Source organism: Podarcis raffonei, chromosome 7, assembly GCF_027172205.1.
Source record: "Podarcis raffonei isolate rPodRaf1 chromosome 7, rPodRaf1.pri, whole genome shotgun sequence".
NCBI lineage: Eukaryota > Metazoa > Chordata > Lepidosauria > Squamata > Lacertidae > Podarcis > Podarcis raffonei.
In genome coordinates, this window is record NC_070608.1 from 87056879 (window position 1) to 87070310 (window position 13432).

A 13432-nucleotide genomic window follows, 5' to 3' on the forward strand; every position below is an offset into this window, starting at 1 on the left:
TTGCTGTTGAGGATGGAGTATGTGATCCGTGAGTTCTGATCAATATCGGGATCAGAAGCTTTGATGGTGAAAATGGAGGCACCTGAAGGATTGTTTTCTGGCACATAGATGTTGTAGGATGGCTTCTGAAAGGTAGGGGCATTATCATTGATATCAGCAATCAAAAGTGTGATAGATTTATGTGAGGAGAGAGGGGGAGAGCCATTGTCAGAGGCTGTTACTGAGATATTGTACTCTAGAGTTATTTCTCTGTCAAGTGGACTATCTGTCAGGAGCTTGTAGTAATTGTTAGATGAGGGAAGAATTCTGAAGGGCAAATCATCCTGTAAATAGCAAGTGACCTTTCCATTATCTCCACTATCTTTGTCATTCAAATTGATAAGAGCTATTAAGGTACCAGGCAGAGTATCTTCAGAGACTGGGCTAAACAAGGAAACCAGGGTTACCTCGGGGTAATTGTCATTCTCATCAATAACTCTTATTTCAACTTTACAATGTGTCTCCAACCCACCCCCATCTTTTGCTGCGACTGTCAAAGTGTATTCTTTGGTTTCCTCAAAATCCAGTAGCCCTATAAGTAGGATTGAGCCATTCAAAGGATCTAGACTGAATTTCTTGTTGGCATTCAGTGGTATATTGCTAAAATGATACCTGATTTGGGCATTTGAACCTTCATCATTATCAGAAGCTGTAACCTGGAGCACAAGCGATCCAACTGCAACACTTTCCCTCAAACTGACCTTGTACACCTCTTGAGTGAAAACAGGAGGGTTGTCATTGGCATCTGTGACATTAATCCATATCTGGGCAGTCCCAGTTTTTCTAGGTTCACCCCCATCCAACGCTGTGAGGATCAAGTGAAGGGTCTGTTCGGTCTCTCGATCTAATGGTTTCTGCAGCACTAAATCTGCAAATTTATTTCCATCAGAAGTCTCCTTAACATCCAAAGTCAAATACTTATTAGAGCTCAGCTGGTAATTCTGGAGCGAATTCATCCCTATGTCAGGATCTTCAGCTTTCCCAAGAAGAAATCTGGTGCCTGGCAAAGTGGATTCCACAATCTCTAAGTTGATATTAATTTTCAAAAAATGTGGAGTATTGTCATTAATATCCTGAATTTCCACAGTTATATGGAAAACATTTAAGGGATTTTCAATCACCACCTCAAAATTAACCAGGCAGAGTGGAGTTTTCTCACATATTTCCTCTCTGTCAATCCTGTCATTTACATAGAGGTTTCCATTTTCTGCATTGATATTGAAATACTGCATTTTATTCACAGAGACCGCATGCAGATTGCGCCTTCCTAGATCTCTGGCATTCAGTCCCAAATCCTTGGCAAGATTCCCCACAATTGAACCCTTTGCCATCTCCTCAGGAATGGAATAATGAATCTGCTCTGAGGCAGCCCAGCAGGAGAAAGGCAAAAATAAGAGAAGCAGTACTTGCCTTCTGAGTGCCTTGCCATCCTCTTTCTGCCTTCTGTCCATTCTGTTTTCTGATAAAATACTTTTCCAGCTTGTTTTGAACAGGCTTCTCAGCAGAACAAGAGACAAAACCGTTAGATAGAATAATCTCGCTTTTTCTTAGTGTATTTAAACCAGTAGTATTTTCAGCTTCTCAGCTAGACTGTCCTTCCTTTGTGCTCTGCTGTTTCCATTATCTGTGCAGTTGCTTTGAGGTATCACAGTATAGGAAGTATCTGTGGATCTGCACCTAGACTGGCTAACAGTGACACTACGAGGTTTAGACGGAGAACTGCATGAGACGCAGTCCCAGTTATTGTGAATGAACAGAGATTTTGATTTGGATTGCATACCAATATAAGCCAGTTTATTTTAAGTTAACTGAACAAGGCACCCCCTGAAGTGTGACCTAGTGGTTTTATTCAATATTAATTGTACAAGTGTAGAAATCTTTTGACTATTGTTTTTGGAGTCTCTTAAACTTTGTATTTTTTCTTTCCTTTTTTTAAAATACCAGTTCAATAGCGTCAGGCTGGGGCAGTGTTTATAAATCTGTAAATTAAATAAATAAAACAAATGAACATGCCTCCTAGCTCTACTGCAGCTTTCCCATGTCCTTGCAGGTGCCACACATGGCACAAAGAAGCCATTCTGTGGCATGTTGTGTTGTATGGATCTGGGATAGCTCAGTTAGTAGAGCATAAGACTCTTACTTTTAGGGTCATGGGTTTGAGCCCCACATTGGGCAAAAAATTCCTGCATTGCAGGGGGTTGGACTAGATGACCCTCATGGTCCCTTCCAACTCAACAATTATATGATTCTATGGATCATGGTTTGCTTGTTTCACAGAAGCCATGAGTGGTAAGACAATACCAAGTCTAGAAGATATGTTGGCTTCACACAACAAGTCTTACTATGGCTTGCTTATGCTGCACATAGTGCCCACAGCGGCAGGAGTAAGCCATGATTTAAAACAAACTATGGCTTAGCATGATGTGCAAAGCAGCATATTATGTAGATATGTATATTTTAGGTCTGGATCAATGGGATGCAAAACAGGTGACTGCCTAGGGCAGTTTGCAATCTAAGATATCTCCTCAACTATCTTCTGAACAGATGAAACAACTAGTACAAGATGTTTGTCACTTTAAAACCTGGCAACGTTGACCTGCGTGTTCAGTATTGTATTAACATTCCTATTGTTGTTGTGTGTTTTTAATTAACATGAAAAATATATAACATAGGTGCCCATTCAACTAATGTTTTAGATGCAAATGATTGTGATTTCAGTCAAATCCATGCATGTATATTTGTTGTTTTATATGAAAGCAATGAATCCTGCATCCAACCCTTGCATCAAAGTTCTGAGATGGACTACAAATGCAATAAAGATACTCAACAATTGAATAAAAGAATAAACAAGAACTGGAAGTGTAAATGTGTTTCCATAGTGAAATATGAAGATGACAAAATTTCATTAGAGGCAGATCAAATGAAGATTAGAAATCACAGAATAGTGTGGTAAAGTAAGGACGGTATGTTTTTCCTGTTTGTATGCAAGAAGTTTCCTGCTCATATGGAAGAACTACATGTCACTGAGGAGGGCGGTACATGCACTTCCGTCAGACTCTTTATTCTACACAATGTCTCCCACCAACATTTCCTAGTTGTCTAAAGTAAAGTTTTGATACACATTGGTACTGTCTATAAAACTTCCAAAAACAAATTTGGATACGCTTTCTCATCTTTACAGTCACATTTTTCTCTTAGAACATCTCTCCTCCACCTAAGACAACAACAAAAATATAGTAAGGGGGGGAGGGCAAATCACATTACCCTGGTATCTCCCTAATTACAGAACTCTGATTTTATTCTGAAGATCTTTTGGTCTCACGGCACTGAATGCCGAAACGCATTGCATGATCAGATAATAATGCTTCATAGGGCTTATAGAGCACAGAGGTAAAGAAAGACGAAGCAACTATTTTGTGAAAAGTTGTAAGATTTGAAGATAACAGCAGAGAAGCTGAACATGCCCCAGCATTGTTACTACTGCTACTGTTAATGCACAATTAGATGACACAGGCGCCAACGAAAAGCAGCAGTCCCCCCGCCAAATGTATTGTTATGAGTTTGTGGGTGCCAGACTCCCCTAAATTCCTGGACCCAACAAAGGTTAAAATGTAATACAGGTGAGCTTCCTTATGAAGTAATCACCTGGGAGATGAGCCATTAAGAGAGAACAAAGGAACGACAATGGGCCGTTAAGAAAGCAAAAGCTGTGGGCTAGATGGCAATTGGGTGGGCACCTCCCCTCCCTCAACTCAGATTTAGAAGACAAAGCCAGAGTTTTACAGTAGAGTTTAGGATTGGAGTGGAATGAAACAAGGCAGGACTATTGCATGGGAGGCTGGTATGCATCTTCCCTATTCCATCTAGTTTTGATAGTCTTAAAAAAATTAAAAACCACCTCCTCAGTCAGTGTTCAAAATCTGGAAGGAAAGGGGGCCCTTAATTAATCACACATCACTGCTCCTTCACTCCCAGAAAAATTAGTCAGATAACACCCACACCCATAGAACTAAAACAGTACTAACAGAATAACTGAAGAAGTGTGTGCATGCACACGAAAGCTCATACCAATAACAAACTTAGTTGGTCTCTACGGAGCTACTGGAAGGATTTTTTTATTTTGTTTTGACTATGGCGGACCAACACGGCTACCTAACTGTAGCTAGTACTAACAGAGCCATCACAAAAGGTAACAAACCTAAATGCAAAATCAGATGCTCAATAAAGAAGAGACGTTGGTAGGATTGGCCAATGTATTGATACATCACCCAGGATGGGTTTGAGAGCCAGAGCACAATGGTACCTTCACCTGCTGGTATATATGGCACCTTCACCATATATTCTGAGGCAGTTTCACCCCAGTGCCTCACATGGCTAAGCCTAATGCAGCTTGTTCCTCGCTCCACTTTTCAACATTGCAATGTATCTCTATATCACAATGTCTGGTTGGTGATACACGGCTATGTTGAAAAGCTGGTAACGCCCAACCCTGGACATTGTATGACCTCCACGTAAGCTTTGTACAAGCAAATCAGGCAGTAAGACTGAAGAAAGGCATGGATTAGATAGATCTCTAAGAACTGTGAGACAGTAACAGTTATTAGGAATTTCTGCAGCTGTGAACCTTGAGTACAAATAACACAAGAGGAAAGTTAAGAACAAGAAACAAAGCCCACTCCAATAACCAGGTAGGATAAGGATCAGCAGGAGCTAAGGTGCTGCTCAGATCTGAAAGGGTGGCAGGGATGGTGTCAGCCAGCAACATAGTCACAGTGGCTGAAACAGATAAATCCTAAGCTGATTTATTTAAAATATGCCCTAAATTTAAATACAGTATTTATTTGAAACAATAAAGTAATTGCTTCATTATATATTGAACCCCAAACACCCTATTTCTTTACATCTTTGTGATAAAAAGCATAAACAGGCTTTCTCTAGGTTTTGTCATGCAATAATATAATATTGAATATTGAATAAAGTAAACCAAAGTCTTGACATTTATGTACTCACCTGATGGATTGCTGCCTCCTCCGAAACTGTGTTAGAGTCACCTATAACTAACAAAGGGCCTGGCTTATCAGGAACCTGTTGTGGTGTCAGAGTATTGGTACAACTTCCGATTGGAAAAAGAATCTGACTTTTCCGAGAGCCTGAAGTCAGTGAAACCTCATGGCAATAAGACTGAAGAAATGCCCGGACTCCATCAATCCCCACAAACTGGGAGATGGGAGCACCATCAAAATGCACACTTCCATTGTCACACAACTGAGAATTTTTCCACCTGCGAAGTTTGAGTGCCAGTAACACAAGGAGGAAGGCGAGGAACAAGCAGGAGACAAAAGCCACTGCAGTCACCAAGTAGAAGGTGAGATCTGACTGTGGGTCTTCAGATACTGGGACATTGCTCAGATCAGTCAGCATGTCAGGGATGCTGTCAGCCAAGACCACAGTGACAGTAACTGATGCCGACACTGGAGGCTGCCCATTGTCCTTGACTAAAACTACCAGGCTTTGCTTGAGGGCATCTTTCTCCAGGAAGAAGCGGGCTGTCCTGATCTCTCCTGTGTGGAGCCCCAGAGTGAAGAGCCCTGGCTCGGTGGCCTTGAGCAGCTGGTAGGAGAGCCAGGCATTCTGGCCAGAGTCCGCATCCACGGCCACCACCTTAGTGACCAGGTAGCCTGGCTCTGAGGAGCGAGGGGCCAGCTCTATCCCTGTGGAGCCGTCAGTGGGAGGGGAGGGGTACAGGATTTGGGGAGCATTGTCATTCTGGTCCAGGATGAAGAGAGTCACTGAGACGTTGGAGCTGAGTGGTGGAGAACCTCCATCCTGAGCCTTGACCAGGAACTTAATTTCCTGAAACTCTTCATAATCAAAGGAGCTCAAGGCATAAACAACCCCAGTTTCAGAGTTAATGGAAAGATATGAGGAGAGAGGGGGTGTACTGATCTGACTTTCGGTGATGGAATATACTATTCTGGAATTCTCTTCCCAGTCCGGATCACTTGCTTTCAGGGAAAAGACTGAGGCTCCTCTTGGATTATTTTCTAGGAGATAAGAGGTGTAGGCTAACTGTAAAAAGACTGGGGGATTGTCATTTGTGTCTAACAGCTGCAGTGAAATAATTGCAGAGGTTGATAATGTCGGAGTCCCATTATCAGTTGCTGTAATAGGGATATCATAGGTTGCCACTTCTTCCCTGTCAAGGGCTCTGTCTGTCACTAAAGTGTAAAAATTGTCCATTGTTTTTTTAAGTTGAAAAGGAAGGCTATTGGGAATTGAGCATATAACCTCCCCATTGACTCCTGAATCTCTGTCTTGGACATTTAAAATGGCAATGACAGTTCCAGTTCGTGAATTCTCAGGGACAGAGTTGAGTTCAAAAGTTATTGTTATTTCAGGTGCGTTGTCATTCAAGTCTGTAACAAGGATCACAACCTTTGATCTGTCACTTAGACCACCCCCATCCATGGCTTGCACCTCAAATTCATATAAGGATGATTCCTCAAAATCAAGATTCCCAGTAAGGATGATTTCGCCAGTTGTGGAATTTAACAGAAACATTTGGGAGTCCCTTTTTGTGATTTGTTGGATAGAGTATTTTATATCTCCATTGATTCCTTCATCCATATCAGTCGCTCTCACTGTAGAAAGTGTGGACCCCTTGGGAATATTCTCATTGACACTCACTTCATAAAGAGGTTGACTGAAAACAGGTGCATTGTCATTTGCATCAAGAACAATGATGTGGATTTGTACTGTGCCAGACCTGATGGGATCACCTCCATCAGAAGCTGTGAGGAGTAGATCATAAACTGGTTGCTCTTCCCTGTCCAGAAGTTTCTCCAATAACAACTCAGCACGTCTGACACCGTTCTGTCCTGTTTTTACATGCAAAGAAAACTGGCTACTGCCTGTGAGTTGGTAGCTCTGTATTGAATTTATCCCCAGATCCGGATCCTGAGCTTCAGGAAGAGTGAAGTGGGACCCAGGTGTAGACATTTCACTGATTTTTAGTTCCCATCCATTCAACAGAAAGAAGGGAGCATTATCATTTATATCCATGATTTCTACTTCAACAACATAAAGCTTTAAGTTGCTCTCAGCAATAACTTGAAACTTTAAGATGCACATTTCTGCCCTTCCACAGATTTTCTCTCTGTCTATTCTCTCAGAGGTTTGTAAATGGCCAGTATTGAAATTCAGTTCAAAATACTGAATCATACCTGTACTAGTTACAATGCGGAGTCCATGGTCCAAAAGCTGCTTCCGATCTATCCCCAGGTCCTTTGCAATATTCCCCACAAATGAGCTTTTCTGCATCTCCTCTGGAATGGAGTAGTGGATCTGTCCAGAAACTGCCTTCCAAATATTCACCATTACAAGGCATTGTATGATTATTTCTTTGTAACTCCAAGGCCTCTGTTTTCCTTCCATTTCCTTCCACGAAAAGGAATACTACTAGTTCTTGTTCAAATAGCTTTTATCTGTCCTTTTTATTTTTAAAGCAAAACCTGCATCATTTTGTTCCCTGAACTGTCAGTTCCATTCCAGCCTATCTGCAAGAATGGGCAGGCTGGATCGCTCCATGTGTTAGTCTGCTGGATTGGTGAACAGCGACACCCAGAGTCACAGTGAAAAAATACAGGTGCTTCACACTAGAGTTGTGATCATTCTGCTTTTCATCATGATTTTTTTCTGCTGCTTATGCAGAGGTTATTTGATTCAACGTTACAGGACTATATTGCTGCTATTCAATTACCATTATTTTCCAGGGCAAATAGCTCTGTGTGCAAGGTGTACAGTAATATATATGAATGGTGATGTTGTTTTCTAAGGTTCAGGTGTCCTCAGATGTTGCCAACATTATAGCGGACTAACAAATTAGTGTCTGCTCCTATATTAAAAATGGGAGAAAATTATTTGCATTTGCATTGATAGGGGAAGGGGATTGCTGATTATCTTACACTTAGGAGGCCTAGGATTTTCTCTTTTTATTCTTGTTTTTGAACTTAAAACAACAACTCTACACTGGTCACAGTAGTGTTGAGGCTCTCTCTCTACAGCTTCTCAGTGGCTGCATTTTTTGGGAGTGATGGAATGCAACATAGCGTTGTGCCATTCCCAAGGCATTCCAAGAAGTGCCTCCTGCAAGAAACTGGAGAGTGTGTTGTGACAATTCCCTCCGGCCACACTTCCTGCAGTGCCATAGGTGATACATAGGTGGTGCCTCCCCAAGGCATTCCAGGAAGTGCAGCTGATGGGAAGTGGAAAAAGAGAGCCTTGCACTATTGCTAGCAGTGTGCAGATTTTTTTAAAAAAAGTGAAAAAGCAAGAAAAAATGGGGTGAGAGCCTTCAACCACCTCATAAAGTTAAGTAAGGTAAATGAAAACTCCTCTAAACACTTTGGTGAAATTTCCATTCCCTCTACCTTAACAAGAGCAATTTTTCTTTTTGTGGGGTGGGGGCATTGCAGTAATTAAAAGTGGTGAGCAATTAAAGAAAAAGCTTCATAAAATTAAGACTTAATTTGGCACTATATATATAGGCAAGTCTTCAACTTGCATCTGTTTCTTGGACACCTCTGCATTCCCATTTGGTGCCCCAGGTTCTTAAGTCTTCACACTGAAGTGTCTTCATTATTTCCAGAGAAGTGGAATTGTTGTGTCTTATTACTGACAGCTGATATTCATTAACCAATTTAAGTTGTCCCTCTTCAACCAAGAAAGTAAATGTAAAGAATCGAATGTCGATTTAAAGAAAGGCCACAACTGTATGTCACATTCACCCCAGCAGTGTAGGTACCTTCTTCTAAACTGAAAGGAGAGTCCATCTTGCCTTGTCTGCAAGGCAGTCGGAGATCCACTCCGACTTGGATCTTTGGTTCGGTCCTAAGGCTGATCCATTTGCTGCCCATTTGTGGACCAGAAGAGGCTGCTCTTGCCATTGGTTGTCACAGGCCATTAAACATCTGGGATCAAGAGTTCCTCCCCTCAGGGCCCACGGTTCCTCTATTTCCTTAGTGAGTGTCTCCAGTAAGCTTTCTTTCATTGAACACTTCAGTTTCTTCCCTCCCTTATCCTGTAGTTGCACATTACAACTCGTTATAATCAGTTCAGTATACCACAGTACCAAACGGCACCTAATCGAACATCTTGCCCCACAGTTAAGGCACTGCCATGCAGGTAACAAAATCCACTACAATCAATCTGATCAAACGATTACGTACCTTCCAACATTTCTCCGATGAAAATAGGGACGTGCCTCCTGGCCACCCAAAAGACTTACCAGCTAATCCTAGGTGGATGGACTCTCTGACGGGACAGGGAGCTTGGGCCTAGTCTAAACCGTCTCATCTTCATTTACATGTGGGCAAAGATGCCCTTCCCTTCAGCAAGAGGGGGAATTCAATGGGACTTGCTCCTAGGTAAGTGTGAATAATCTTTCATTTATTTAGGGTACTTCTCAAAGCTGCCTTCCAAAAACAAACTGAAGTTGGTTGAGCATTTTCTTGAGCTTTAAGTTTGACCTCTCCAGAGTGGCTTTTGGGAGGCCCAAACTCCAAACAGTGTTAACGGCGGATCTCAAGCATGAAGTTAAAAACATATAATCATCTAGTTATTATAAGTTATTATGGGGGGGAAGGTGTTGGTATTCCCCATGAAGTTGTTACAATAAGTGCCACACTTTTAACATTTGATAATAAAAAGGTGCCGGTACTGCATACACTTGAGTATCCCCAGAAAAGAAAGCACTGCCTTTATATATAAAAAATTATCATCAGTGGGCATGCATCTTGGCTACAATTCTAAGAGCAACTTTAAGTGTTTCCAAAGGCACATCCAACGGAAAGTTTGACCTTTTTTTAGCTGAACAGTCATTCCAGTCCATGCCTACCTTGCTCATGCCGTATCATAAACTGTTTATGATACTCCTATCAGGTTTTTTAAAAAAGAAAGCTTGTCATGTGAGTGACGGTGTGTATTAGAAACACAGATCCAAACCTCCTTTGGACAGGCAGAACTACCCATGCTCTTACCAAATAAATTAAAGTATATGGAGTAGAGTGCATTAGTACCATTCACAATCCATAGAACAAAAAATTAAATTATACATATCTAAAGGAAGACATAAAAAACTGTCAAGACTTGCGTGAATAGCACTGGTTAGATTCATTCCGTCTTACACTGCAGAATCAATTCACAAGCATACAAATGTGTCTACTTCAGAAGTGTGTTAAATTCTGTCCTCCAGTTTGATGGAACAATGAAAGGTAATTGCCCATCTTTCCTATTTTAAATTAGGTTTTGTTTTCAACTTTACAAGCATATTGCTTATGTAAAATGCAATCTTTTTTATTTGATGCTGGCATCTGTCATAGCTTTTGTTTGTAAAGTGTCATACACATATTTTACATTTATTCTTATTTTGCATGATTTATATACCACTTAATCATGAAAATTTCTAAGCAGTTTACAAAAACATAGATAGCACTATATAAAAAATAGTAAATAATTTACATTTGCTACAAATACAGTTGGCCTGAAATTTCTTCATTTCAATAAAATAGTTTCACCACAGTTCCCCCCCTCATTCCTCAAGCTCTGACTTAGAAGTTATTGAGAGACTGACAACTGCCTAACCTTAAAACTGCTTACAATACCAACAGCATCATAGTACATTAAATCACAGCATGTGGCCAAACGGTAACTAAGAGGACAATCTTATGCTCCCCTAGGAGGGAAGTTGAGGATCTGTAGGATTCTGTGAAACTTTCTGGGTTGGGAAGTCCACTGCCAAAGATCCCCTGGTGCAGTTGGAGACCTTGCTTGCTTGAAATATAATATTCTTAAGCTCGCAATAACAGCAAATAGATTCAATCAAATAAACATATTGGATAAGTCAGCTTACTGTATAGTGCAGAAAAAAGAACTCACCATGTCAGTATTCTCCCTTTCAGAACTTAAATTACCTCCACTGACCATCAAAGAAATGTCAGAGCTGCCATTGCAAAGGATGTTCTCTGCTATTTGGACAGTGGGCTGCAGGAATGTCAGCTCATTTCTCCGGGATTCAGAGGACAGACAGACCTGGTAGGAATAAGGCAAAGTTCCATCCTCATAATTGGGTGGGAATATGGCACCAGCCTTTGAGTGGGGGTCAGGAATAAAGCACTGAAGGAAAGTGGGGTTTCTTGACCTTCGAAGCTTCATCAGAAAGGTCAGAATCACCGTCACCAGGAACAGAAAGGACACCAAGGTCAAGGCCAATACCAAATAAAACTGTAGATCAGACTGATACTCTGAGTCATTTGGTTGGGAGTTCATTTCTGGAAGAGCCTCCTGGAAGTTCTCAGCAAACACCAGGCTCAAAGTTGTGGTGGCTGAGAGAGGAGGATGCCCATTGTCCTTCACCAGGATGACCAGCCTCTGCTTCACAGCATCTCTCTCAAGTAATGCTCGGACTGTTTGCACCTCTCCTGTGTGGGAGCCAATGCTGAAGAGTGAGGGCTCTGTGGCCTGCAGGAGATGGAAGGAGAGCCAGGCATTGTGTCCCGAATCAGAGTCCACGGCCACCACCTTCGTCACCAGATAACCCGACTCAGCTGACCGAGGCACCATCCCAAAGAAAGGTGAGCCCTCTGTTGATTGCGAGGGGTACAGGATCTGCGGAGCGTTATCATTTCGATCCAAAACACATACTGTCACTGTGGCACTGCTATTGAGTGGTGGAGAACCTCCATCTTGGGCCTTCACTTGAATCTGAAACTCCCTGAATTGCTCATAGTCAAAGGAGCGTTGGGCATAGATGATTCCGGTCTCAGAGTTAATGGAGACATAGGAGGAGAGAGGCAAGTCCTTGATGTTGCTGTGAAGGATGGAGTAAGTGATTCTGGCATTGCGGTCCAGATCTGGGTCAGAGGCCTTGACGTGGAAAATTGAAGCTCCAGATGGGTTGTTCTCTGGAATGTAGGCAGTGTAGGAAGATTTTTCAAAGGCTGGTGGGTTATCATTGATATCTGAGATCTGTAGTGATATGGTTTTGTGTGTGGAGAGTGGAGGTGTGCCTTTGTCTGTGGCCATGATTGTAATATTATACTCGGGAGTCCTTTCTCTGTCAAGGGCACCATCTATGAGGAGCTTGAAGTAATTACTTGAAGATGAGACTATCAGGAAAGGTACAAGTTCCTTCAGGTGACAGGTGACTTCTCCATTATCCCCAGAATCCCTGTCCTGAACTTTAATGAGAGCAATCACAGCTCCAGATGTGACATCTTCCGGAACTGGGCTGGACACGGAGGTAAGGATCACATCTGGAGCATTGTCATTCTCATCAAGAACCTCAATCTCCACATTGCAATGTGCCACCAAGCCTCCTCCATCACTTGCCCGAATTATCATCACATAATATTGATTCTCTTCGAAATCAGCACGTTCTATGAGTGTAATTGTTCCATCTCTGGGATCCAGATGAAATTTCTGCTTGGCTGTTTTTGGGATGTCACTGAAAGTGTAAGTAATCTCAGCATTGGACCCTTCATCACTGTCAGATGCTTTGACTTGAAGCACAGAGGTTCCTAGTGGTGCATTTTCCTTCAGGCTCACTTTATAGATTGTCTGGGTGAAAACAGGGGCATTGTCATTAATATCAATAACTGTTACCAATATTTTGGCTGTTCCGGTTTTTGGAGGTTCTCCACCATCCATGGCTGTAAGGACCATGTTATGCATCTGTTCTTTTTCCCTGTCCAGTTGTTTCTGCAATATCAATTCTGCATATTTGCCGCCATCATTGCCAGCTTGAATTTCTAGTTTGAAATATGGAGTTGAGCTCAATTGATAATTCTGGAGGGAGTTTATTGCAATATCATCATCTTCAGCATTTCCAAGAGCAAATCGAGTTCCAGGCAGAGTAGACTCACTCAATTTAAGCTCAACGTTTTCATTCTGGAAATGTGGGGCATTATCATTAATGTCCTGGATAAGAATATTTACGTGGAAAATATTCAAAGGATTGTGTGCCACAACTTCTAATTTGAGGACACAAATGGATGATTTCCCACAAATCTCTTCCCGGTCTATCCTCTCATTCACATACAGGTTGCCATTTTGTTCATTCAAATCAAAGAATTGCTTTTCTGAAGAAATACCAAGCTTGCGCTTTGACAGCTCTCTGACATCCAACCCCAGATCTTTAGCAAGGTTCCCCACAAAGGAGCCCTGCTCTGCTTCCTCTGGAACCGAATACTGAACCTGCTCAGACACTACCTGGCAGCAGAATACAGACCAGAATATGAACAGAAACAGTACTTGCCTCCTGGTGATCTTCCTTGTTCTCTCTGCCTGCTTTACTTCCATTGCATTTCCTGATTTCTTCCTTCTTTCAGTATAGTTT

The 13432-nt window shown here is 41.8% G+C and overlaps 1 protein-coding gene across 15 annotated transcripts in view; it reads right to left on the bottom strand.

Annotated features, from left to right (window-relative positions):
- Positions 1-13432, bottom strand: part of LOC128418020 (protocadherin gamma-A4-like) — a 299406-nt gene that overhangs the window by 172524 nt on the left and 113450 nt on the right. Inside the window, exon 1 of one of the 15 annotated variants that reach the window (XM_053397374.1) lies at positions 10975-13410. The exons of 13 other annotated variants lie outside the window; for them this stretch is intronic. In XM_053397374.1, coding sequence (XP_053253349.1) covers positions 10975-13395 — 2421 coding nt within the window. In that variant the 5' untranslated portion in view covers positions 13396-13410. Of the gene's footprint in view, positions 1-5049; positions 7489-10974; positions 13411-13432 lie in introns of those variants that run through there. One more of the 15 variants, XM_053397367.1, reaches the window with a different exon arrangement.